At 51.7% G+C, this 24,430-nt stretch overlaps 8 protein-coding genes across 14 annotated transcripts; 5 read left to right on the top strand and 3 right to left on the bottom strand.

The window, feature by feature from the left end:
* Positions 1-6: 6 nt before the first annotated feature.
* H257_04584 (hypothetical protein) lies at positions 7-426 on the top strand (the record flags this gene model as incomplete). Its single annotated transcript, XM_009829169.1, has 1 exon — positions 7-426. One exon carries the CDS (start codon positions 7-9, stop codon positions 424-426), a length of 420 nt encoding a protein of 139 aa, XP_009827471.1.
* A 1,318-nt stretch (positions 427-1,744) lies between these two features.
* Positions 1,745-4,445, top strand: H257_04583 (hypothetical protein; the record flags this gene model as incomplete). Its single annotated transcript, XM_009829168.1, has 4 exons — positions 1,745-1,834; positions 2,191-2,989; positions 3,218-3,443; positions 4,280-4,445. The coding sequence occupies 4 exons, from the start codon at positions 1,745-1,747 to the stop codon at positions 4,443-4,445; spliced, it is 1,281 nt and encodes a 426-aa protein (XP_009827470.1).
* A 451-nt stretch (positions 4,446-4,896) lies between these two features.
* On the top strand, positions 4,897-5,416 carry H257_04582 (methionine-R-sulfoxide reductase). Its single transcript, XM_009829167.1, has one exon. The coding sequence runs from the start codon at positions 4,930-4,932 to the stop codon at positions 5,323-5,325; it is 396 nt and encodes a 131-aa protein (XP_009827469.1). The 5' UTR covers positions 4,897-4,929; the 3' UTR covers positions 5,326-5,416.
* H257_04581 (hypothetical protein) lies at positions 5,406-8,733 on the bottom strand. The gene is made up of 5 exons (XM_009829166.1): positions 7,718-8,733; positions 7,410-7,639; positions 6,516-7,352; positions 6,095-6,461; positions 5,406-6,020 (listed from the first exon to the last, which is right to left on the bottom strand). The coding sequence occupies exons 1-5, from the start codon at positions 8,702-8,704 to the stop codon at positions 5,523-5,525; spliced, it is 2,919 nt and encodes a 972-aa protein (XP_009827468.1). The 5' UTR covers positions 8,705-8,733; the 3' UTR covers positions 5,406-5,522.
* A 1,007-nt stretch (positions 8,734-9,740) lies between these two features.
* H257_04580 (hypothetical protein) lies at positions 9,741-14,510 on the top strand. Of its 6 annotated transcripts, XM_009829160.1 has the most exons (12): positions 9,741-10,397; positions 10,453-10,681; positions 11,554-11,728; positions 11,771-11,896; positions 11,966-12,024; positions 12,125-12,197; positions 12,280-12,420; positions 12,497-12,574; positions 12,674-12,817; positions 13,051-13,468; positions 14,016-14,073; positions 14,248-14,510. In XM_009829160.1, exons 1-12 carry the CDS (start codon positions 9,821-9,823, stop codon positions 14,474-14,476), a joined length of 2,307 nt encoding a protein of 768 aa, XP_009827462.1. In that variant the 5' UTR covers positions 9,741-9,820; the 3' UTR covers positions 14,477-14,510. The 6 variants fall into 6 exon arrangements, with proteins under 6 accessions (XP_009827462.1, XP_009827466.1, XP_009827464.1 ...); XM_009829164.1 differs by having other exon boundaries at positions 14,016-14,510; XM_009829162.1 differs by having other exon boundaries at positions 12,674-13,468.
* Positions 14,511-15,830: 1,320 nt separating this feature from the next.
* H257_04579 (hypothetical protein) lies at positions 15,831-17,901 on the bottom strand. The gene has a single exon (XM_009829159.1). It carries the CDS (start codon positions 17,867-17,869, stop codon positions 16,130-16,132), a length of 1,740 nt encoding a protein of 579 aa, XP_009827461.1. The 5' UTR covers positions 17,870-17,901; the 3' UTR covers positions 15,831-16,129.
* A 235-nt stretch (positions 17,902-18,136) lies between these two features.
* Positions 18,137-19,566, top strand: H257_04578 (hypothetical protein). The gene is made up of 7 exons (XM_009829158.1): positions 18,137-18,188; positions 18,250-18,401; positions 18,471-18,521; positions 18,599-18,657; positions 18,730-18,792; positions 18,848-18,906; positions 18,977-19,566. The coding sequence occupies exons 1-7, from the start codon at positions 18,149-18,151 to the stop codon at positions 19,516-19,518; spliced, it is 966 nt and encodes a 321-aa protein (XP_009827460.1). The 5' UTR covers positions 18,137-18,148; the 3' UTR covers positions 19,519-19,566.
* Positions 19,567-19,645: 79 nt separating this feature from the next.
* Positions 19,646-24,416, bottom strand: H257_04577. Of its 2 annotated transcripts, none has more exons than XM_009829156.1 (8): positions 20,984-24,416; positions 20,828-20,933; positions 20,507-20,715; positions 20,366-20,440; positions 20,128-20,319; positions 19,995-20,052; positions 19,845-19,904; positions 19,646-19,749 (listed from the first exon to the last, which is right to left on the bottom strand). In XM_009829156.1, the coding sequence occupies exons 1-8, from the start codon at positions 24,394-24,396 to the stop codon at positions 19,711-19,713; spliced, it is 4,152 nt and encodes a 1,383-aa protein (XP_009827458.1). In that variant the 5' UTR covers positions 24,397-24,416; the 3' UTR covers positions 19,646-19,710. The 2 variants fall into 2 exon arrangements, with proteins under 2 accessions (XP_009827458.1, XP_009827459.1); XM_009829157.1 differs by having other exon boundaries at positions 20,128-20,274.
* Positions 24,417-24,430: the final 14 nt, after the last annotated feature.

The following is a 24,430-nucleotide window of genomic DNA, read 5'->3' as shown; positions in this document are numbered from 1 at the left end:
GTCCAAATGGATGCGCAAATCGTGTGTACGAGCGGCGACATTGCCATTGGCCACGTCAGTCGCCTTGTGACGCTGGCGATGCTTGTCTTGGCAAGCAAATTGGTTTGCTTTGTCGCCGCGAGGATACTGGTGCGTCGTCGAGTCGCCAGCGATGTACACATCAAGTCCATCTTTGTGTATGCAGGCGCCAAGTACCTGTTTGATTTGTCCAAGTGGATGTCCTGCGACGTGTATTACATGGACCGCATGTCGGCCGCCATGAATGGGATTCTCACGTTGCAGCACCACGAAACCATGCACGCGTTGGACATCAAGTTGTGGCGCGTTTTCAGTGTCGACTTGTCCGACGAGGCGTCGAGTATTCCCAACCACCACGTCCACGCGGCAGCGTATCGACGGGCGTTGCCCCTGATATCCGACGAATAAACAATGATTTCGGTCGAAACCCCGAACCCCCAAACCCCCTCCCTAATTTAACGTTAAAGGTTACGATATTTCCAAAGGCCTGGATGCCACTCCACGTTTTGATTCCATAACGTTAATATGGTGGAGATGCTATTTATGTACAGGGTTTCGGGGTTTCGGGGTTTTACTGGAATAGTGGTAGAGATGCTCTGAATGCATCATTTTTCCAAAGGCTAAAGTCAATACCCCTATACCGGTAGTAGATTACCAGTACTATTAATACGTAGTATATACTGTATAACCTTACTTCGAAATATTAATAGTATTACAAAATTCATTTTTTACCTGGATGGGGAAAGTTTGTTTTTTTATAGTTAGTTTTACAGAATCAACAACGGTAGAAATGTGGCTGGCTGGCTGGCTACGCTCCTTGCGATAACGTAATTGCAATACAACTTTTTTGGTTTTACGGAGAATGACCATAATTCTTGATTGAGGCATCCTTTTTGCATCCTAAAGTGCCCTAAATTGTAGACAATTTTCAGTGCAATCCACCAAGCATAATCCGGAAAATGCAGTGAAGTATTGATATAATTACCGGAATCGTAGTGCAGGAGGCACTGCATTTTCGATTTGTTTGCAACAAAAATACTAATTTTATTGGAAACGACATACAATATCTAAGTTGTACAATTCGAAAAAATAATATCGCGATGTAGGAAGAAAACGTAGTGCACACTGCACTATGTTACCAGCAGCCAATGAAAAGTCACAAAAACCCAATGTATGTGGCCAATTGAATCGATTCAAAGGATCCCAAACGACGCCACTGCGATGCCTCGGCAGGAGGATTTCACCATAGCCAGTGCTCGGCGAAATCGAATCTCCCAACAAACGAGATGTGGATACACATCTGGAATCAACCAAATCAAGAAATGGGTTGTACAGGCAGGACTGCACGACCATCTGGGTCCATGTAGTGAGAGCTGAGACGGAACGACGCTGGACCTTAATCACTTCACCTACAAGCACTTCCTCTCCTTCATAGAATGGACAGTCCAAAACAAGGATGTCGAGGTGGGAACAATCAGCGGGTATCGCAGTGCCATCCAGAGCCTTTACAAGGACCAAGGTGTATAATTACCAGTGGAATATGGCGAAGACATCAAGGAGATTTTTTCGGGTATTACATATTTTAATATTTTTGAGCTTTTGAGTTATGGCAATTGTAATAGGACTACGAACGAGCGTGGCCCATGGGCTTCAAACTGGTGAAAAAGTGTACGGAGGAAAGTGTCCGATGACGTTTGATGTTTTCGAGTCGCTGTGCGCAAAGAGCATGGCACTCAGCGATGGTGGCTTCGCGCATTTGTTCCTGGTTCTGTCGTGGAACCTTATGTGTCGCTCGAAATCCAACAGAGACAGTCCGGTATGGCACTATGTCTTGCTCAGGATAGTTATGTTTGCATATAGGTTCGATCACATGACGTGTGAGGATGACAGCATTGGTTTCACATTCTTTAAAACCAAGACCAACCAGGAAGGTTAGAATTGGTATATGTTTGTTTATGCGGAATGTGATTTCATATATTTAATTAGGAACGAAAAACAAGGATCCAAAGCACTGTTACTCCAACCCGTTCAAGCCGGCGACATGCGTCTTTGTCGCTCTGGGGCTCTATCTTTCTTGTAACAGTAGGATGTCCCCAACCAGCGTGTTCCCTGGTTAAAATCAAAAGGTGATTAGTCATGTCACACTCCAATCAAGTTAGATTATTTTATTAGGATCGCTTTGGAAAGTCACTTGCTGCGTTGGTTTGCGGAGGCAGCTCGAAAGCAAAGAAGGACATTGGGACTCACTCCATTTGGAAGGGTGCTGCTACGTTTGTGTCATCGGGCAGCACCGGGGGTCCGTCAATTATCAGTGTGTGCCTTCGGTGTGGATGGTCCCTCGGAAATGTCATGGAGAGGTACTTTCGGTATGAGGCAGCTGGTGACCAGTTCACTGGTCGATGTGTGGCTGGATTACCACTGAACTGCGCTGACTTTGCTGTCCTGCCTCCACATCTTTCGGGTGGTAACGACTTAGTGGTTGGCCAGGCTGTCCAGATTATGTTTCTGTCCGTTTGCTCCGAAATCCACCTGGTTCCAATTTTACAGCTTATTTTGGCAAGTTTGGTGTATCACCGAATTGTTTTGATTGGGTCCTTGCCTCCTCACCATGCCCTGCTGTCCACATCGCTGTTTACGAACCCAGACCTGTTTGCCAATCTTACTACTATTGTGATTTCGGGCTCAACATCGTCATGCTTGCGAGCCAGCGGAATCCCTCCTTATGTTGAAATATACAGGAAATTGGGAAAAAACGAAGTGATTTTGATATCCATGCCCGCCAAGATTTTGGACGGCGTGCGGAGTATTGTCGAAGACCATGGTGTGGTAGCTGGCAACATTACACGATCGGTTCTAGAGTCGTCTATTGCCAGTGCCTTGTCGTCCATCCAACAGTCAAATAGCGCCATGTCCCCCGCACAACAATTGCCAATTGATTCGCAGCCTCTGGTGTATGAGCCATTTCACTGGGGTGACAAATTCCACAAGCTGACAAATACCACAACCCGAGAATTTTGTGTTTCCTAGTGTCGATGCTGCAACAGTATGGAAATTATGGTGGCGTGGAAATATTCGCGAAAAGTCTTGCCGTATCGAAAGATTAATACCCAAGATTTGGCCACCCGAGCTGCGAGAAACATGTTTTACGAGTGGAAATTTGTCCTGGAGAAACTAACGGACCATTTTGTGTCAGTATCAGGTCGGAACATGGCCCTCAACCCCTCGGAGCAAGAGGTCTCCACGTCGTTCGACACGGCGCGAGGCCTTTTCGACCAACTCTGCGGTGAAACATCAGCGAAACGTGTGCGGCGTGACGGACAGCTCAACATCACGACGCTTGTCCGTCTTCTCCGCCAACTCGAGCCTTCCAAGACGCCTCGGGTCTTCAAGAAGCGCAAACGCTCGGAGCAGCGAGCAGGAAGCCAGTCGACGACCATACTCTGACGTGTACGAGGAGGTTGAATTAGTTTACAGAGAAGGTGGATTGGCAATCGTATATTGGATGTGTTTGCTTGTGCTTGTAGATGGTCCCGGGTACAGTAGACACTGGCAGGACGTGGAATGACTCGACCGACTTGCAATGTGACCTGAAGTTGGAATGGTTCTTCCGTCGCATTCATGAATTCTAGCCAATCAAAAACACTCTCAACAGTGATTGGCTGTAAGAATCGTTGTAGTGCAGGTTGCACTACGTTTTCCAACCACAACACAATGTATTTCGCACAATTGTACATGTATAATGGCGTAATGTGCCAATTAACGACGTATAAAACTAAGCCAATCGCTGATCCCTAAATTGGAAAAACACCAATCACAGAACAAACCTCTGAATATGTATACTCGTAACCATACAACACCGAAGGTTAAAATAATACTACGTAGTACTCCGGAGTACGCCAACAATTGGCACACCGCTTTTATAGAGGTATAGCAAATATGAAGACCTGTATACATACTATTAATAGTTCAGCATGTGCGGTGCCAGCGTAGAATATTCATACCACTACACATCACCGCCAGCAGCAATAACAGCAACAGCGACGATGCATGTGAACCTAAGACATTCGAGTACCAGTATAAAGTTAACGTTAGGGAACATTCACACAGTAACTTGATGTGTGACGAATTGAATCATATGATGTCGAGCACCATACGCTAATTTGAACATTTATTCCCGCGCCGTTTTTCAGCGTCTGTATTTGACCCCAGAAACGGTACAATAGCGTTTACCGTCGCACCATTGGGATGCCCTGGGTTCAAGTGGGTCACTAGCAGCGCTATTCCAACTGGTCCGGCAAGTCCACCAACGCCATCGCCAGGTGATCCTCAACCATATGCGCCGTCACTACGTCCTTGTCGGCAATGAGTTTCTGGATCATGGGGGCAACATGCCATCTCGGTTCAAGCGCCTGTCGCGCATCTCCTAACGACTCATAGGTCCCGGAACAAGGACAAGAACTCCGGCAAGATGGACTACGGCGTGTGGACGACGGTCGTGGTGGCCCAGGTGCGTCATCTAGCACCCTGCAATGCCTTGCCCAGGTAGCAGCGACAAATCCGAGACAGGTGGTGGATATACTATCAAATTATCGTAATTCTACACAAACCTCGAATTAACTGTAACATTCCATAAAATCACCAAAACGTACCAAGTACCGGTATTAGGAATACTTTCTGTTCATTGGATGAATTCCAGACAACTGATTTAGGGTATATACAAATATTTCAAAATGTGAATTTTGTTTGAGAAAATCCCAGAACGCACCTCGAAGTACTAGGACTATCAGTAATAGATAAGATTCATTTATCCAAATCATTTGCCTTTGAATTCGACCGAAGTCTGATCTAGTACTTCGAAGTACTACGTAGTATTCGTCATTTATCCTTTAACCCGAAACAACAACAACCAACATGGCGGCGGTCAACTTGAGCGAAGGCGAATGGCGAGCGAAGCTGAGCCCAGAACAATTCCGCGTGCTGCGGCAAAAGGGAACGGAGCGTGCGGGTACGGGTGCGTACAACAAGCACAAGGCTGAAGGCGTGTACACATGCGCCGGCTGCGACGCGCCGCTGTACACGTCCGCGCACAAGTTTGATTCGGGCTGCGGGTGGCCGGCATTCTTCGATGCGATTCCCGGGGCGATCAAGGCCGTGCCGGACGCCGACGGTTCTCGCACGGAGATCGTGTGCGCCAACTGCGACGGTCACATGGGCCATGTCTTCCGCGGCGAAGGCTTCAAGAACCCCACGAACGAGCGCCACTGCGTCAACTCGGTGTCGATCAACTTTCAATCTGCCGACAAATAAGTCTACGAAAAACCCACATCATCGGTGGTATATCTGCGCTAACGTTACGTAATTCATCCTAATACAATCTGAATGATACATCAACATGCAAAGGTGTCCTTGTTAATTCAAATGTTATGTGCACTCGTTGCTATATCTATACACGCAGTCTTCCTCTCTTCGCCCTTCTCCATCGCCTTCCTTCATGCAACGTCGCATCATGCGGCGGCCTGTGGCCACAACGTAATGGCGGTGCCCACGACTTGCAGCCCTGCATACGGCTGCAGCTGGCTCACCGTGCTCTGGCCTCGTTTCCTCGCCGCCATGAGCGCATTTCGTCGCTTCGTCGTCTCTTCCACCCGTCCTTCCGCGGCCTCCCTCTTGGACTGCGCCGCCAGCCGCCGCGTCGACTTGAGGGTCCGCGCGATCGTCGTTGCATGTTGGGTCTGCGTGCGCGCCCGTCGCTGCCGCGCCTGCAGCACCTGGAACCGACGGCTCTCGGCTTGCAAGTTGATGGTGGCTTGCATTGCCGTCTTGATGGCGTTGTCCACTACCTCCGTGGACTGGCGCTCCAGGCGCGAGAGGACCACACGATCCAACGTCCGACGCGCCGACGTCTGCTTGGCGACCAGCTCGTTTTGGCGCCGCGCCGCCGCTCGCTCCAGTTTCGTCGCGGTCGCCGCCTCTTTTTCCGCCAACACGAGTCGCATGCAGTTCTACATACACACACATGCTTGAAACTCGAACGAAATTCCTAGTCATAATAGTAGTACAAAGGTCGCCAACGTACTTGACGAGTCGCGACGACGGCGCGCTCCACAAAGCCCTTGCGCGCACGGAGCGTGAGCCCGATGGACTTGCGCAACGCCGCTTCCTGCATCGCTTGCGCACTTGAAGTGCGCAGCGTCTCTTCGCGCAGTAAGTTTCGAGTGCGTGCCAATTGCCCTTGGGTGCGAAACCAGATCGCCGCCGACACCTTGTCGGCCTGCCGCAGCGCTCGCTTTTCGTCCGCCCGGATCAGTCGGAAGGTCGAAAATGCACGCAGTTCCTCCGTGTGGATGTGCACGCGGAGGCGCGCGGCGTCCCCGCGGGTGCGGTCCTCCTCCGCCGCGACCCGGATCGCGTCTTGCGCCAACGCTCGTCGAATCTCGGCCGACCTACAACATATCGCAAGCACTTCAAGTACCCCACATAACTAGCAGTGCACGAACCGGAGGCGCGCAAACGCGTGGGACGCCACGCATTGTTGTCGGAACACATGGTCGTGCTCGCGGCGCTCCGTGACCTGTTGCGTATGCAGCCACACGGCATGTGTTGCTCGTGCGCGCAAGTGCGCGAACTCGGCTAGCCGCACCGCCGCCAACGCCTCTTTCCTCGCACTCAAGCGCACCAAGAGTTGGTGATGCGAGTGCAACACATGCTGCACGCGCTGACTGCGCAGGGCCACGAGTTCCGAAAACAAGGGGCGTGTAAACTCCTCGCGCCTCTGCGCGGCCGCCTCTTGCTCGTCGCTGATGCGGGCCGCCAAGGCCGCCGCGTCTTCTTCACGGGCTTCCTGCTGGCGGTGGGCCAGAACCTTTGCGTACCAATTCCGCGCCGCGGTAGCCGCACGTCGTCGCTCCAGCCAACCTTCGCGGCGCTTGGTGGCTTGGTTCACCTTGTCCAGTACCGCCGCCTTGGCGATTCGCTTGGCCACATGCGCGGCTTGGATCTTTCGAGCGCGTAAGTGGTCACGGCGTCCAGAGATGCAATGGCGCACCCATGCGAACTGGGCACTTCGACGGCGGGACGCTCCGTGCAATCGAGAGGCAAGGTTCTGGGCGATCGCCGAAGCCGTTTCAACGCCAACACGGAGACGTGTCCGCGCGACTTGTTGGCGGCGAACAGCAGCGTCTTGCAGCCTCGCCACCCGGTCCTGGAGGATGGCATCACGTCGAAGGGTTGCGGCTTGCATGGCGGCCGCGCTTCGGAGGGCCTGGTTGAGCCACTGAGCGTCAAACAGTCGAAATGCACATCCGGCGCGGAAATGCACGCTCACGTTGTGGCGCCTAGTAACCATGTCACACATGTTAGTTGACGGTAAAGTGATGAAGAATGATTCGTACCTCGCGCGGCTTTGAATTGACTCCACGTGCGCGTCTCGTCTAGCGATGGCCGTTTCCATGGCCAAATCCAGCCGCTCCGCCTCGCGCCGCTCCATGTACCTGTTGGTCAGATAGACCGACTTGACGTAGTTGCCGTGGCGCCCCGCAATCAGTCGACGCTTGTCCAAGTGGATCGTCCGGCGCACTTCGGCGCGCGCGAGCCGCGCCTCCAAGTCTTGGGCCGCGACCACCTGTGTATGTCGTCATAATTTCACTTCTAGTTGCCTTGTTCAAGGAGTATACAATGATTCGAATCACTTCATGCCTACCTTGTAGTGCCCCAGCAACACGGCGGCGTCGGCGCTCACCGCCTTGGCGCGCTCAACAACCGCCCCAGCGCGAGCCTGACGCGTGGCCAGAAACTCGCCGCGAGCGGCCTCCGCCGCAGCCACCCGGTAACGAGAGACTTCACCGAGACTATTGGTAGTCGAGCCAACGACGAACGTCGGCTTGCGCGTCGGAAGTCGGCGGGATCCCACGTACGAGTCTCGGCGAGCGGTCGCTGCGGCTTGCTTGGCATCCCACGACTCCCGTTCAGACTTGATCCGGGCAGTTTCGGCATCGATGCGACGAAGACCCACCAGCCACACGAGCTGATTGTGGTCCTTCGCTTTATTCTGTCGAGCTGTAAGGAAAGTCGCCGCCGCGCGCACGGCCAGCGTCACCTTGTCCGAACCGTCGTAGCGTCGGAATGCCGCTTGGAAATGGGGCGGTGCGATGTCGGACAGCGCTTGAGGCCACGCGATGGCGTGCTGCTGCTGGTTGTGTGAGCGCTTCACGGCCCCCCATGGAATGATCCAAGCCGTGGCCAAGAGGGGGGTCGTGTTGGGAGGAAGGGGATGGTCGGCAAGAAATTGGGCGGCGTCAAAAGATACTTCAGCATCCAACGTCACTTGAACATCCTCTGGTGTTACATGCTCGTCATCCAGCGCCACTTGAATGTCGTCCAAGTCGGCCAGCCCGTTGCTGTCTTGCTTGCATTCTTGCTGCAACGGGGGTAAAGATTGCACTGGTTGGACTTCGTTGTCTTCCTGGTTGTTGTCGGCTTCGGTAGCGTCCACTTGCTTGGTCACGTTGTCCGCGTCCTCTTGATTTTTCTCCAACACATCGATACTGTCGTCGTGTGGCTGGGGGTCGTATGCGTCGGAAGTCGCGTCGATGGCGTTGCGGACTTCCTCCGATTTGGCTGCGCGACCCGAGAGCGCGGACGGCGCAGAGGACCGGCGCGCGATGGCGGCGGCGGTAGATGAGAGCATCACCCGGTGCCTCGTCAAATGCGTCGGTGAAACGAAAAGTGGTAACGGACGGCGCCTCAACGCGACGGTTCGGAGTTGCCGGTTTCATCAAGTGCGGTTTTTTCTTCGTTTGATGTCGAGCAAAAGCTAGTTTAGACGCGTTTTAACATTGAACGTGCATGCACGTTAAACTCAAACACATGAAGACATTTGAAATGCGGAGGCACTGCATGGCGTACTCGAGGATCAGAGATGGACCTGCATACGCGATACTGTACCAGCAAGAGGAACGAATACATGTAGTCAGGAGGTATGTATACATACCTCCTGACTCGCTTAACGTTAGGAGCTACAAGGTGTCGGAAAGAAGCCACAAGGATTCCATTGGTGTGTTTTTACCAATAAAGCGTCGATAACTTCGCGTTGATTGGTGGATTTTCTACTAATCCAATCGTAAGAGTAGCTGGAATGAGTATACTCTGGAGCAACTGACAAAGTGAGCCTGAGTAAAACCAAGAACACAAAGCAAACTTACAGTTTAAGAACTCTTGTAAACTCGGGAATTTACACGGTGAATCGAAGCAGAACGAAAATGCTGTGGCCTAAAGGATACAATACATCGCATTCACGTTGATGATGATGGAGGCAACGTTCGTCAACGGTGAATTCAATACTAACGTTAATATATTAATACAGTAGTTACCAAAGAGTTCTTTAAATTTCTGTCACAACTCACGGATTCCCAGTTTTATGGGAATAATAACGTAGAATGCCAGTTTAAGGACGTATTTAAGACGTACGAAAACTGGGCAATCAAATGCCAATATTGTTATGAAAAGCACTTGGCCTCTTCTTATATATATATGCTCATCACTAGACGCAACCAAGCGATGCCATGAGGAGGTCGCGGGTTCTTTTTCCGCTGTTGAAATGGAAATTCGATTAGCCAATCAGACGCATCCGAATCGGAGGTGTCAACAATTCCTTTACGCAATATAGTAATATTAGTAGTTTTTTAATTAAATCCATTACAAGTTGGAGTACAGTTTTGAAAATAAAAAAATAGTCCACCGACGATATTACCAAAAACCAAATCTTTCTCTGGAGCTGCGAGCGCACGTCCATCGCCACCTGGTCATGACGTCGCCGCATTCGACCAGTAGTCTATGTGTGACCACCGCGGCGTCGTACCCCCAACCGAGATGGGTCGAGCGAGGAGCATCCTTTCTCCGCCGCATCAATCTCGAGCGTGTCGCGGAAGATCCTCGCGTGAAACTGCTCATCACGGGCCAACATCCCACAGAATCCGGTCTCCTCTCTCCACACTCGCTCCATCCTCTTAACGACGAACTGCAGCAGCCGGCGATGCCAAGTCCGTCGCCGCCACGGCATGGCGTCGGGGGTCCCACTTCGTGGCCACGTTCGCTGAAGGAATCGATTCAGAACACGTTCTTCAACAAGAACCACGAGGAGCCGCTGCTTCATCTGTCGCCGCGGATGGCCGTGCTCGGGCCGCACTTTATGCACACGATACTCAAGCTATTCGCGGCGAAGACGTCGTCCACCACATGGAGCGACGCCCAGCAAGCCATGGCCACGTTGGACACTGCGATTGCCGCTCGGTTCGCGGACAAGGCATGTGTCCTCGACTGCGGGCTCTTCGACGCGATCCAGAAGACGCACCAGAAGCCACTCGTCCAAGACACCTTTGCCGGTCGGTAAACTCCGTCCATCCTTCGTCTCCCTTGTCGTGCTGACGCTCGTCCTAGGCGGTAGAGTGACGTCGTTACCATTCAAGCGCGGCGCGGTGCCGTCGATGCACGCCATGTTCGTCGCCACCTCCACCGTGTCGGCGTGGCTGGCCCTACACGAATCGCATGTAGTGATCATCCTCGCGCCCAATCTCGAGCAAATGAGTCTGTACCTCGCGTGCGCGGCGCTCTACCGCGCGCCGTTCTCGTCCGACTTGATGCCGTACGGGGAGCGCATCTTGCAATGGTATCTATTCTCTTCTGTCGTCCATATTTGCCAAGAACTAGCTAGTATGCCTCGACTCTGTGTGAAAAAAAAAATATTTTTATTATATCGGCGATCCTGAAACTATCACCGGCTTTGGTCATACAATGAAACTCAAGTATTTTATTCCCTAGTTTCTGGCTTTTAGTGAACTCTATAGTTTACACGTCGACTACGTTGAATGAGATTTGCCGACATTTTTTGATATTTTGAAGGGCCAAAAAATGTACGAAATCTCCGATTTTCGCAACTTTTCAGGATCATTATGATAACGTTTCGAACTATTGTGTGTTTGGGGACCAAGTCCGACATATATATTGTCCTTCTTTTACCCCACATTTGGTAGACTTTCGTGCGGATTTTTTGCCAAATCTATCGATCGATAATTCTTTGTACTGACTTTTGTATGTAAAGGTCGTCCCGTGTCACGCTAATTTCATTCACACACTAATTCGATGTTGTATTGGTTGAAGAGTGGATTTGATTGGCTACTTGGTTATTGATCTGTCTTTTGATTGGTCGATATATCGATTGTCTGCCGATGTATTTGGGTATTCTGCTCATTCGATTGAGCACCCAAACACTCGAATTTCGAATCATCGACTTGACATTACTATATTGGCATATTCTGCCCAATTTGTCTGAAAAATAATGTCAACGGTCCAATTTAACCCCTGACTTTGACCAACATATCATCTGGACAGCGGTTTTGAATATCATGGTCGCACGACAAATACATACATTCTACAAATAATATGTTCTCCGTTAAAAGAAAAGGGAATTTTTCTGTCAGAATATTATAAGACTTTGTATTTTGTGGCGTCCAGACCTGGTCTAATATATATCATGGGTAGGCTGGCAGAAAACGTGGACGCGTCAGAATCGCTGGCCGCCCGCCTCTCCAAGACATTTGCCGACTCGGAGACGAGGAATACGACCTACATTCCCGGCCTTCCCCGACCGCAAGTGCGATTTCTGCAGGACTTTGCGGCTTTGCTTATACTTCGGGACAAGCAACTCATGGCGTCGGTAAGTTGCAAGTTGCTTGCAATTGGTGACAATGTTTGGTAGATGCTCACCCCCGACACCCCGCCGTCGAACACCACTCGTCCGACGCTGAGTGGCGCCGCGGTCCTCCCGGCGCTGCACCCGCTGTACATTCACAAGTTGGTGCTGCTCCCGTCTCCGAATGCGAATGTATGTGAGACGTGGATCGTTTTCTATGGTTAGATAATAGTGGCTAAGTGGTTCGTTCATGTGTTTTAGAACCGGTACTTACCTGACAATTGCTACCGTCCATATTTTGTACTGCAAGACGAGCAGGGGTACGTGATAAATATATTAGCTAGGATAATATATTATCTGGGACAATATATTAGCTGGGACAATAAAGGATAGACTTGACATTTGTATGGTGGTGGCTAGGCATGTGCTGTATTCGAGCATGGTGCTGGGGATTCGGAGTATTTTGACTGTGGATGGACCGCACGCGTTCAAGGTACAGTACGTGTCATTATGGATGGCGTCATGTGACAACGTCCTGCGACAACGTGGTGAAAATGTGACGTTATCGTACGTAGGTGGGCCGACAAGTGCACACGGGCGACCTCCATTTGCACATGTACCACGTGCCCGTCAACAGTCGCGGTCAGATTGTGCTGGAAAGTCGACTCAACTGCAGTTTGCTGTTTGAACATTTGCGAATGGACGACCGTGGCGAGGTACGATAACGTCATGATGACGTCATCTTCTTTTTTTTATGACGTCATCTGTGTTTGATCACGTCACGATGGTTAGATTACGCTGCGCATGAAAGACGGCGATTTCGACTGCGTGTCGACCTTGTACACCCCCCACGTCGACTTTGCCCTTCAGGTGTTATATATATATCATCCAAAATAGGTTTATATTATTTCACGCTATCGTCTTTTGCATGATTATTCTAAACGTCATTTCGGTTATATCATGCCCCAGGTCGTGTACGGGATCAACGCAGAGGCGTTTGCAGCGGAAGACGAGGCCGACGCCGCCGCCGCCCTCGCCGACGCGCCGACGCGCGCAGGTCGGGCACCGAGCAACCCCAACCTCGTGCTGGCGATTCCCCGAGCCAACCTGCGGGTACCTTGCGGTTCTTTCCTTGGTCTAATATTGTCTTTCTTTAACCCAAAGTTTGAACGTTTGCCAAATCTGTCGACCGATACTTGTATGTGTCACAGGAATGGCCAAGTATCACACTAATTCAAGTCACACACTAATTTGTGGTTGATTTGGTCGAAGAGTAGGATCATTTGATTCGTGTGTTGTGATTGGTCTATTGTATCTGCCGATTCGATACAATACATCATATGTAGCGGCAACTGGTGCCAGAGGAAGCCATGATTGTGTCGAGCGTCACCGTGGCGGACGCCATTGTGTACTCGAGCGTGGGCGATGTGCACTTGAAGCAGGTGGACGTGTGCCAGCGGTCGGGGGTGGTGTACCTGCAGTTCCACGTCCAGTGCGGCGACGGCCAGCTGCGCGTGCTCACTACCAACCAGCTGTTTGGGTATAGCCTGCCGGCGGCGGTGCTGACCACGCTGACCGAAGTGGGCGCGCTCGAGCTCGTGGCGCAGATGCCGCAGTTCGATCCGTCGAATTCAGCCGATTCGTTTGACGAGCAGTACGGTCTGTGGCTGCAGCGGCAGTTTGACGACGACATTTCACGCCTGTCGACGCAGATTCGGATTGGGACGACCCCCACCGACATTGAAAACCTCGTCGCACAGCACGGTGCGTTGGGATGGGTGGTCGGAAATGGATGACTGGATTATATGGCTGGTGGCGTTGCAAATGTGTACTAGTATTGTCGATTTGATACAAAATTTGGGGAGGGGGTGCAATCGAATCGCGCAAACCGATCCACAATCGATCTGATTGGTTGAATTTCATTGAGAAGGTTTGAATTGGCTAATAATTTTGAGCTCATTTGAGGTAGCCAATCAAATCGATTTAAATTCCAACGAGAAACCACGCCACAACACGAAATTTCACTCGAAAGCACAATATGTGTTGTACATATTTGTTGGCTTTTGATGTATACTTGTATATATAAATTTATATATATTTGGGCTGTTATATATATGGGGCTGTTGTGAAAGGGGAGATAGTGACGTGGTTTGGAAGAGTGTGTGACAGTGTGATTTCTATACAAGGCTAGGTTTCGTTGTTATATTATAATGGTTGTGTGTGTATTGAAAAGGAGTTGAATCTTTGGAATATATATATATATATTTGATTGACTATAAGTATCTGATGGGAGGTTTTTTTGGATGGGTAGGGGAATTAGGTCTGGTGATGCTAGCCAACCAACTGCAACAAGCCGAGCTCAACAACACGTACGAAAAAGCCTTATATTTTTATATTCCATATCCTTCGTAATATTATTATTATTACTTTATACCTGCTATATAATGATGAAGATATTTATTATTCTGTCTGGGAAACCAAATGTGGATGTATGCGAATGGATATTGAATAGGAATTATGTTGTGCTGACAAATGATTACTAGGCGAGGCGCGTCCATGCGGTTGATTGCGCAGCTGCCGACGCGGGTGTTTGAAGCGACGGCCGCGGACGGGTGCGAGTGCCTGGTGTGTCGATACAATTTCTCCCCCGGCGACGAGATCCGGACGCTGCCGTGCTTCCACTCATATCACTCCAACTGCATCGACCCCTGGCTGCGCATCAACAAGGTGTGCCCCGTGTGCCAAGTCTCGATCGAGCTGCATTTAGATTAACAAGTAAATAATATACATATATATATAATTGAAATCTAATCCTCGTTTGCATCTCAAAGTATGTGAAGAATAGGTGTGAAATGTCGAATACTTTTAAAATCATAAACTTGAAAATGGCAATAGGAATAGAAACCTTTGACTAATAGTACACCTTTTTGCAGTTAAGTTGGACGAATGCCCGATGTATTTGGCCGTGCACCCGATATATTTGGTGGTGTGCACGATATAATTAGCCATGTGCCCGTTTAATTTGGCCCGCCGAGGTCGTGTGCCCGATATATTTGGCGGTGTGCCCGATATAATTAGCCGTGTGCCCAAGAAATTGGCCATCTGCCCGATGAATTGTGTCGTGTGCCCGATGAAAATAGAATAACTCAAATTAAAAATTGAACTCAATTAAAAAATGCAGTCGAAATGATACACATAACATCCTCGTTTTGGCTTCACATGCCAACTTCCATGTCGTCCATGGCCTCCGCGCGTCCGTAAAAGTATTCGAGGCATAGCGCGTATCGATTCAAACGGTTAGCATCGACCCCTATTCAAACTTTTAAGAAATGCAATAATGCTGCGAAAGTTACCATCGATAACCTGTTCAGCAATTCGCTCGAGATATTGAATTCATCTCGAGTCAAACCATTCGGTGGTGGGCCCATGAACGCGGCTAGTGGCTCACGCCGGAGTGTCTTGATTTGGGCTTTCACCGACGACCACAAATTCTCGATCGGATTCGACATTAATTTTGAGCAGTACTTTGCTTTATCCCGTTGGCGAACGCCGCGGTTTTGCAGTCGTCGTCGTTTCTGAACGCTGCGACGACTCGTTGCTTTGCGGAAAGAGGTATGCGTTCGTAGGGGCCTCATGGCTACAGAGGGGAATATCTAGTACTTCAATTGACATCATAACCGGAGTTCGTGGGGGTGCAGCGACGTCCATGCTGTGCGTTCCTTGGCGATTTGAATAATGAGCATTGAATGCTGGAGGAAAGCGCGCGCATTATGAACTTAAACTATACTTTACTCAAGTATAAATTTCGAATTCTAGGCCTTCGCGCATTTTCCTCCGAACTTCAACCACATGATGTTTCCACCAAAACTGATTTGCACTCCATGGAATATAATTATTTGAGTTATTCTATTTTCATGGGGCACACGACACAATTCATCGGGCAGATGGCCAATTGCTTGGGCACACGGCTAATTATATCGGGCACACCGCCAAATATATCGGGCACACGACCTCGGTGTGCCAAATTAAACGGGCACATGGCTAATTATATCGGGCACACCACCAAATATATCGGGTGCACGGCCAAATACATCGGACATTCGTCCAACTTATCTGTAAGAGCCAATCCAATCCATTTCAAAAGGAGAATTAGCCAATCACATATCGATTCGGGATTCGATTCCACGAACTGGAAATTGGTACCGCCGACGAATCCTACAACAAAAAGTACTACGTAGTAGAAAATACTATTTTTAAAATACAAAAAATCCCGATATATTGTTCCGAGCTTTTGAGTGTTTTGATTGGTTGGTACTTTGCTTCATCTTTCACCGTTATAATTATACCGACAACTACGTGTACTAAACGTTTGTGCGATTAAAACCCACACATAAATCCAGCCACTGTGTCACATATTCAGTGGTACTACGTCGCATGGTCAGGTTCGTACGTGGTCTGGATAAACCCGAGCGCGAGGCCGAGCACGCCCCCCATGAGCACAAGTTTCCACTCATCTTCTTCAAACACGGGATGCAGCAGCCGCTCAAAGTCGTGAAAGCTCAGCTGGCCAATCTTTTCCCGAAGGGTCTTATTCAGGTCCAGCGCGACCATCGTGTACGCTTCAATGTGCCGCAGACTGTCGGGGAACTTCTGCACGACCAGGTCCGTGATGTCATCCTTGATGGACTCGAACGTGTCCTTGCCAATGCCAATCGACACGATGCGGTCGGCCACCGCCGCGCCAGAGTTAACGGCTTGCTGGACGTTCGCGTACACGAGCTCAAACAGTCTGTCGCTAGCTGGGCCCTTGAGGATGGCTTCGATGATGTTGTGCGCGTTCAAAACATCCCGCGATACCATCTCGCCGTACATGGCCGCGACTTGTTGCTGCCGCCGCAGAAACAGCCCATGGAGCTTGATGCATAGAATCTTCTTGGGGTTCACCGGCTCAAAGATCATCTTGAGCGCCAGCCAATTCGTGAGCGTGCCCACGAGCAGCCCAAACACTGGGAACGTCACGTACTTGGTCAGCGACGGCCACACCAGGTACAGCCCCATCTGCAGCAGCCCAAAGATGAAGCCCATGGTCGCGCCCGAGTCGCGAATGAACGCCAGCTCCTGGTACCCGCACGTGACAAACATATTGACGAGCAGCTGCTTGTCCTTCATCATGTGCGTCACGACCATGTCCTCCAAATCGAAGACGTCGTCAATGTGGTGCTTGATCTCGCCCATGAGGGCTTCAATGTGCACGGGCGCGTCCTCCTTGACCTTTTCGACGATCTCGTCCTTGACCGACGTCGGCAATACGCGCCATAAGCTCGGGTTGTACTTGTTGGCCATCGTTTCGACAATGTCTTTGATCGTGCTAAACAGAATCGGCTCCAGCTCCTTGACCACTTGGGCCGGGTCGATGCGACTAAACACTTCGCGCACGTCCAGAAGCTGCGACGTCATGATGCGAACCGACATGCGCGCCATCTTCTCGCCCTTGAACGGCACGATGCCTTGCCACCCGCACACACCCATGTTTGTCCCGGGAAACTGCATGATGCCCACGTATTCCAGCGGGTAGAACGTCATGTACAAAGCAAGCCAAATGTGACCGTACGTGAACACGACACTGATCAGCGGGATCGACGCCACCGTGAGGATGCGCTTCGTGTCCCACTGGGTGCCGACCAACTTGTCCTTGAACACGACAAAGACCAAGATTGCCCCCACGCCCAGCAACAACACGAACACAATCACGATCCAGCTTGGACGCGCGAGCATCGGGGGAAATTCGCAGGGTGGGATGCTAGACGTCGGCTTCTGCTTCTTCTTGTTCTTGCGGGATGTGGTTGTGGAACGTGGAGAGCCCGCTGAGAGGTAGTTCCCTTCGGACCCCAGTGTCGACGAATCACCACGTACGCTACTTTGTGGGGCAGCAGTGGCCACCTGGTGCATGCCGAGAAGCGTGTATCGTAAACTAGACGCGAGCGCTGTGGGTTGCACCCGCACCCATTGCGGCTCAGTGAGGTCCAGCAACTGCCGCCCTGACAACGACTTCAACTGTGTGACGAGTGGTGCATACCTTCCTTCCTCGAACGAAGTCATCCACACAACCACCTGGCTTGGACTCCACAGCGCGGGGTCACTGCCGCTACCTCCATCGGCAGTCATGGCTGTGTTTGTAATTGGAAATAGCGATTCCGTCAGATCTATCCAAATAAGCAACCGATGAAATTCGTTAAGTGCGTAGTCAAGGCGACACGTATACAAATTGCAAGTGATAATATGGCCAACTGCAAGAATTCGAACTTAGACGAGTTGAGAATTCTGAACCCCTTCGTCAGAACCCAATACGCTCTTCAAGTATAGCGGGAAGTAAATTGTTTAAATACATAGGCTTCGTTTAGGTTCGATTTGATTCCAGCGAGACATTCCCCAGTGACATTCCCCATGACGTCAACATTCCGCGACGGTATCGACGACGATGCATGTACGTGGATGCAGGAGAACCGACGAACGAGAGGACAGGGTGTGAATATGGTGCCGAGTAGATGATGGCGATGATGATATCCCGACGGTGTCGACAGGCGTGACCTTTACGTTGATGACGTACAATGTGTTGGCGCAATGCTACGTCCGATCGAGTTTCTTTCCTTACTGCGACCCGAAAGCGCTGAAGTGGAAGCGGCGGTCCGCCATGCTTGTACGTGCGTTAGTAGACCAACGCCCAACCTTTCAACATCATCACCACGTCTTATGTCCATCCGTCCAGATGCAGCAGATTGAAGCGTTCCATCCTCGTCCAGACATTCTGTGCATGCAAGTACGTACATACGGCCATTAATCAACAGCATGTACTCTTGCATCAACGATCTCACATGATCCGTCCCGTGTTCGTAGGAATGCGACCAGTACGATACGTTCTGGCAGCCCCACATGGCCGCCATCGGCTACGCAAGGCACGACCCGTTCGCGTGTATCCATGTTGACATCCCATCATCTCCCGTGATTGACGTCAGCGTGCACTGTAGCTTGTACTTGAAGAAAACTGGGGCCAAGCAGGACGGCGTCGGGTTATTTTGGCGGCCCGACAAGTGCGTCTGTACGTGAATCCAGTTGGCGTGTTCACCACTGGCTTGTTGTCCTCAGGTTCACGGTCCTTGGCGGCGAAAACGTATCGTTCAACGAAGCGTTGCACTGTGTCACAGGTACAAGGCCTTTTCTCCCTCGTTTCAACTGTGTGAGGCCATGCTTCCTTGCACATGACTATATCCCTAGACGAATCCCTACGAGGTCGCGTGATCCGCGACAACGTCGGCCTGCTCGCGCACTTTGAGTGCGTCGACCGCCCCGCCACGCAATTCATCGTCGCGTCGACGCATCTGTTTTGGGATCCCGCGCAAGCCGACGTCAAGCTGGTGCAGACCAAGTTCATGCTCGATGCCATCGACGCCTTCGTGGCTGAGCTACCGCGACGGCGTCTTCCCGTGTTCTTTGCCGGGGACTTCAACTCCCTCCCCGATAGTGACGTCGTCCATCACGTGACTAGCCGAGGCCTTGCCAGCGCGTACAGCACGTACGACCCCGTGTCGGGGGAACCTCGGTTTACGAACGTCAACGGCGTCGTCACCGCCGAGTCGACTGGTCCTGCATTTGTCGGGACGTTGGACTACATCTTCTACGACAAGGCGCATGTCAAAGTGCACAAGTTGATGCCATTGATGGAGTACGATGAGGCTGTAGCCGACGGCGGGGCGCTGCCCAACCGGACGGTCGGATCTGACCACCTCCCACTCATGGCGACGTTTGTGTTCAAGTAACAAACCTCATCTTGCTACTATCTCGACGCCTTTGGTATACTGGCCGACCACTGTACTACTTACTACTGTACGTCGCGAGTATCGAGCATTGCACTACATGTATAGATAGATATATATATATATCCAAGGCAAAGAAAGCACCGTGGGAACTGCCAATATAGATAGCCCAATACATGTATATTCAAAACCATGTCAACCACGGCGACGACGACGACGGCTGCGGAAACTCGTCTACAAGCAAATCGTAACACTGCATCAACCCATGTCCATCCAACATGCAAACAACACGAAACGACTATAGAAATTCGATGGTCGAATCGACGCACCATCTCTTCGTCGTCGGCGTCATCGTTATTCGCTGGTGGGTTGTCGGTCTTCGTTTGGTTCTAATCAACACAAAACACAAAATGCATCAATATGTCGTTCAGCTCAAGGAATTGCTGGCATGCACATGTCGATTGAATAAAAGTACGTACCTCGTCCTCGCCTTCCGAAGCCACAAGTTCTGCCTCCTTGGATCCTCCTCTCGTTGACCTACACATGCGATCACTGTGACTTGAACATCACATTGCCAGCCTTGATCATGGTTTATATGCGCTCGTGGGTTACCTTCGTGGGGATGGAGGAGTGGCCACATGCTTTGGTTGTTTTCCCTTTGAGACGCTCGTTGTGGATGTAGCCGCATCAGTCGCAGAAGTAGTTGCCTTGGTAGGAGCGACCCGGCGTTTCTTTGGCATTGTCGGCGCATCGTCTCCTCTGTTTACGGAGTCAGGTGGTGATGGCGTAGTACTGACATGGGTCCTATATACAGCAAAAGTTGACGTAACACCGTGACGGTGGGTAGTACCTGGCGGCCGGCGCCCGTGTGGGTCGTACGGAGGGATGATGCGAAGCAACCACCACCACCGGGGACGGACGATTCCTACAACATGACGATCTCTTTCCTTCAGGAGCCATGGAAATGCCAGACAGACAAAATGGGCCGTACGGGTCGTTTGTAGTCTTTTTGTCCGCGGTGGTTGATTTGACTGCCTTGTTGGAGTCAACTTGCACTTCGTCATCGGATTTTGTCTCTTCGTCGTCATCATTATCGTCCGATTTGGTTTCGTCGTCGGATTTTGTCTCGTTGTCGTCATCGTTTGTCTCGTCGTCTGATTTAGTTTCATCTTCGACTGCTACTCGTGGCGTTGGAGCAGTCTACGTTCAATCACATGTTAATAACTATTTATTCCCAATGCTATGGCACCACCATTTTGAAAACAAAGCCTTCATCCAGTCTATACACGAAAACAATGTATTGGTATCGCACCGGTCTAGAAGTAGCACGCGCCGGGCGTGCATTCTCTTCGTCGTCGACGTCGCTGTCCTGGTCCGCCAAGCTCACGTCTGCGCTCTTGGCATGTCTGGCGGGCATTCTACACATCCACGACGTCAAGATACACTTGAAGTGGATATAAAACGTTACCGGCGAGTGGGGGTGACAACTGGAGACTTGGTCGAGACCACTTTGGCTTTCTTGGATGGTTTGTCTGTCTTGACTGCAATCGGTCGCTTCTTTTGGACTCGCTCGACTACATCCGCGTCGCCGTCGTCTTCCAAAGCGGTAGCTTTCGACGCGGCGCCACTTCCCGTCGTCGTCCCCGGTGCCTTGCCAGGTTGGAACAGGTGCTTGGGCAAATATATTTGACCAGGGTAGGCTTTGAGGTTGATTTGGTTCTTGATCCGTTTCTTCAGCCAGGTTGTGCCCGCGTCAAGGATCGCGCTCAAGTCTTTCGGGTAGTTGTTGGTTGATGATGTCGTGGAGTCGTGACACAAGGACAGTTTGTGCAGCATTTGCAACAAGAACGAAATGTTGTCGGCCTCAGAGACGACGTGGGAGACGAGGGATTCGAGCAAAAAGTACAGCGACTCGACGTCTTCGCTGCCTTCCCACGGCGAGTGCAGCACCAGATGCACCGCGTACGGCACCACATACTCTGGCACCATGAGCGAGCTGGCCGGGTTATTCTCTGCCACCGACGCCGAGGACCGCGCGGTTTCGTACATGTGCCGCATGCGCTGGACGGCGGACTGCAGCAGCGTCCGCGCTTCCTTCTTCAGCTCGGCCACAGGTTCCGACGACGCCAACGCCACATAGCACACGTATTTGTGGTTCAGTGACGGATGGCGGAGCAAGTTGGACGTCAGCTTTTTCAAAAACGCCCTGCGCACCCCCTCGTCCGAGTCGGTTAGGACGTACCCTAGCGTGTGCCACTCGTCGATGCGAAGCTGGCGCTCCAGACGCGGGACGCGTGTCAGTTTCAACAGATTCGACGCGGCCACCGCTCGCAACGGCGCCGACGTTTTGCTGGTCGAGGCTTGGAGCAGGTCAAAGCTCAGGTCGTACACCCGTCGACACGCAGTGTCGCGAGGTGCTTGGTCGTTCAGTTCGTGGCCATCTGGCACGTGTTGGTACAGTACCAGATGGGACAGCAGCGTCAACGCGAGGCATTTCGTCTCTCGCTTTTTGGACGTGTTCACCACGTCGACAAGTTGGTCAAACAACGCCGTGGCGTCCGCTATGACGTTTGGAACGTGTTTCGTAACTACGACCAGCGTTTGCAACGTCGCGTCCGACAGCCCAGACGATGTTGGCTTGCGCAGTTTTTTTACCAACCCCGGGACTTCGCCAGGAAAGAGCGAGACGAGAATGCGCGCGCTCTTTTTCACCACATCCAGCGGTTGATTGGTACAATGCGCCAAGAGCGGCTTCTTCAGGGCCACAGGTGGGGCGCCGTCGCGATCAAACTTAGCATAACACACGAGCAACTCCAATACGCAGGGCAAGACAACGTGCGGCGACGAGCATTGGGCGAGAAGTTGCTCCAATGTTCCCACGTGGGAGTGCAATAAATGCGGAAAGATCGACCCGACCAAATGCAGGACTTCGACACACTCATGGGTGGGTTCGTCCTTTAAAATGGACAGTAGACAGTCCACGCTGGACGCGTTCACGGTCGTCATGGCCAGTTTGCGGCACACGTTCTTGATAAAGTCGCCCAGGGGGGTCTTGGAGCCGACCATCTTGACGATGTCTTCCCTGGCTTGGCGGATGGCCGCGGCATCGGACGTTGCAGCGCACAGCACGCCCAAGTGCTTGACAAGTTTCAAGTCTTTCCACGTCGCGAGTTTGTCCACGAGTCCGGTCAATCCTTCTGTTTCAGGCAGCAGCGGTGACAGCTCTTTCAAGCATTTCTGAAGCGAGGACCCGTTGTTGGCAGCATTTCCTTGGCGTAGTTGCTGCTTGAGAGTCAGGAATTGCTGGATGATTTGACGGCATTGCACTCGTTCTAGAAACACGCGACGCAACGCTTCGCGGCTGCCAGCGTCCAACGTCTTCCACATGAACAGCAAGCCCTTCATTCGAAACAACTCTGTCGATGACTTGGGCAACAAAATGTCGTCCACGAGTTGCACGACGCGAAGGCGGAGTTCTTGGATGGGATATGCAAAGCACTTGAGCACGTATTCCGGGATCCAAGCAAGTTGCTGCGCCACGGCCGTCGCGTCCTTGTTGCCGTTTGTCCACGACGTGGACACATGGGCGGCGTAAATCTGCGCGAGACCGGTCATGGCTTCCTTCCGAATCATGACCTTTTTGTCCTTCATGCGCTCGCCCACTTCGCGCAGACTAGCGTTGGACACACTCGCCAGGGAATGCGTGGCCAAGTCGCAGAGCTCGTTGACCACCAGGCGCCGCACGTCCCATTCCGGGTCCTGGAGGCGCAATTGCAGCTCCGCGTCAACCAGGAGTGCCAGATCCGGCTTGCGCTGGGCCACGATCGAGCAGACGGTGACCATTTGGAGGCGAATCTCTTTCTTCACGTCGCGAAAGCGACCGAGGAACTCGCGGAAGTTCTTGAGGTATTGATGACCGTAGTCGGCATGGGACGACGCAAAGAGCCGCCCCATGAGCGCAATCGCGTTCGACCGCGTCTCCATGTCGTCCACTTGGAGCTGCAGGCACACGTTCGGGAGCACGTACAGAAGCAGACCAGGCTGGATCTTGTGTGTCTCGTAGATGAGCGTGTGCACGTGGTCCTTCATGTCGGACGTCGTGCTGAGCGAATGCGGGGTCGTGGCATCCACGAGTACACTGTTGAAGAACAAACTGAGGGCATTTTGAAGCTGATCGCTCGCTTTTTCAATCACTTGTTGCGCCATGTGGTATGCTCGAGGATGCTGGTCGTTGTGCAGGAGCGGCTCCAAGAGTGTTTCCAACAGTTGGGGACTCACGACATCGCATTCCTCGAGGCATCCTACCATGATGCTCACCATGTTTGCTTCGACCTTGGCGGCATGGTCGTCTTGGATGCGCTCAAATAGACACCGAAAGATGTCGACGACGAGATCCTCGGGGGACGTGTCGCTTTGGGCATGACTCGAGTCGGGAGTGAGTCCCACCGCGAGATTGCACATTTTCACAGACGCCAATGTCTCCAACAGAGTAAACCACGCAATGTCGGTGTGCTTCGTCGTTTCACGCAAGACGCGAACCAGCAATACGAATACTTCGTACAGTTCGTGGTCCGATCCAAAGGGGGTCTCGGGGGCAGTCACACGGAGGAGCTCGGCGATGCAGGACGCCACCAGTAATCGAACATGCGGGTCCGAGTGCTCGAGGTACGATTCGGACGTGAACTCGCGCCCTAATGCCGTCGAGTCATTCTTGTCCAGCTCGCCGTTCGCCGTTCCACGAAGTCGCTGCAGCTCCGTCTTCAAGCGACGAGCCACGTTCACAGGTACATGCTTGTCGGGTTCGGTCGTCGCTTGCGGCGCTACCTTCGCCTTCCCCTTCTCGCCGCCGTCCTTTCCATGCTTCGGTTTGGCGCGCGCCATCGCCCTCTTTTATAAGTTTGGCGCTTTGGATAAA

The sequence above is a fragment of the Aphanomyces astaci genome, assembly GCF_000520075.1.
Source record: "Aphanomyces astaci strain APO3 unplaced genomic scaffold supercont1.8, whole genome shotgun sequence".
Classification (NCBI taxonomy): Eukaryota; Oomycota; class Saprolegniomycetes; order Saprolegniales; family Verrucalvaceae; genus Aphanomyces; species Aphanomyces astaci.
This window is presented reverse-complemented; position numbering and strand designations above follow the sequence as displayed.

What these genes read in the sequence shown, in the direction of transcription:
- H257_04582 (XM_009829167.1), top strand. Translation starts at nt 4,930, where the DNA reads ATGGCGGCGGTCAACTTGAGCGAAGGCGAATGGCGAGCGAAGCTGAGC.
- H257_04581 (XM_009829166.1), bottom strand. Translation starts at nt 8,704, where the DNA reads ATGCTCTCATCTACCGCCGCCGCCATCGCGCGCCGGTCCTCTGCGCCG. An exon ending in TCAATTCAAAGCCGCGCGAG is followed by an intron (nt 7,353 to 7,409) that starts GTACGAATCATT and finishes CATGGTTACTAG; the next exon opens with GCGCCACAACGTGAGCGTGC. An exon ending in CCGTCGTCGCGACTCGTCAA is followed by an intron (nt 6,021 to 6,094) that starts GTACGTTGGCGA and finishes GTGTGTATGTAG; the next exon opens with AACTGCATGCGACTCGTGTT.
- H257_04580 (XM_009829160.1), top strand. Translation starts at nt 9,821, where the DNA reads ATGACGTCGCCGCATTCGACCAGTAGTCTATGTGTGACCACCGCGGCG. An exon ending in TCCCGTCTCCGAATGCGAAT is followed by an intron (nt 11,897 to 11,965) that starts GTATGTGAGACG and finishes CATGTGTTTTAG; the next exon opens with AACCGGTACTTACCTGACAA. An exon ending in ATGGACCGCACGCGTTCAAG is followed by an intron (nt 12,198 to 12,279) that starts GTACAGTACGTG and finishes TATCGTACGTAG; the next exon opens with GTGGGCCGACAAGTGCACAC.
- H257_04579 (XM_009829159.1), bottom strand. Translation starts at nt 17,869, where the DNA reads ATGACTGCCGATGGAGGTAGCGGCAGTGACCCCGCGCTGTGGAGTCCA.
- H257_04578 (XM_009829158.1), top strand. Translation starts at nt 18,149, where the DNA reads ATGACGTCAACATTCCGCGACGGTATCGACGACGATGCAT. An exon ending in CGGTATCGACGACGATGCAT is followed by an intron (nt 18,189 to 18,249) that starts GTACGTGGATGC and finishes GGTGCCGAGTAG; the next exon opens with ATGATGGCGATGATGATATC. An exon ending in AGCGGCGGTCCGCCATGCTT is followed by an intron (nt 18,402 to 18,470) that starts GTACGTGCGTTA and finishes CCATCCGTCCAG; the next exon opens with ATGCAGCAGATTGAAGCGTT.
- H257_04577 (XM_009829156.1), bottom strand. Translation starts at nt 24,396, where the DNA reads ATGGCGCGCGCCAAACCGAAGCATGGAAAGGACGGCGGCGAGAAGGGG. An exon ending in CGCGTGCTACTTCTAGACCG is followed by an intron (nt 20,716 to 20,827) that starts GTGCGATACCAA and finishes GATTGAACGTAG; the next exon opens with ACTGCTCCAACGCCACGAGT. An exon ending in ACGCCGACGACGAAGAGATG is followed by an intron (nt 19,750 to 19,844) that starts GTGCGTCGATTC and finishes ATTTGCTTGTAG; the next exon opens with ACGAGTTTCCGCAGCCGTCG.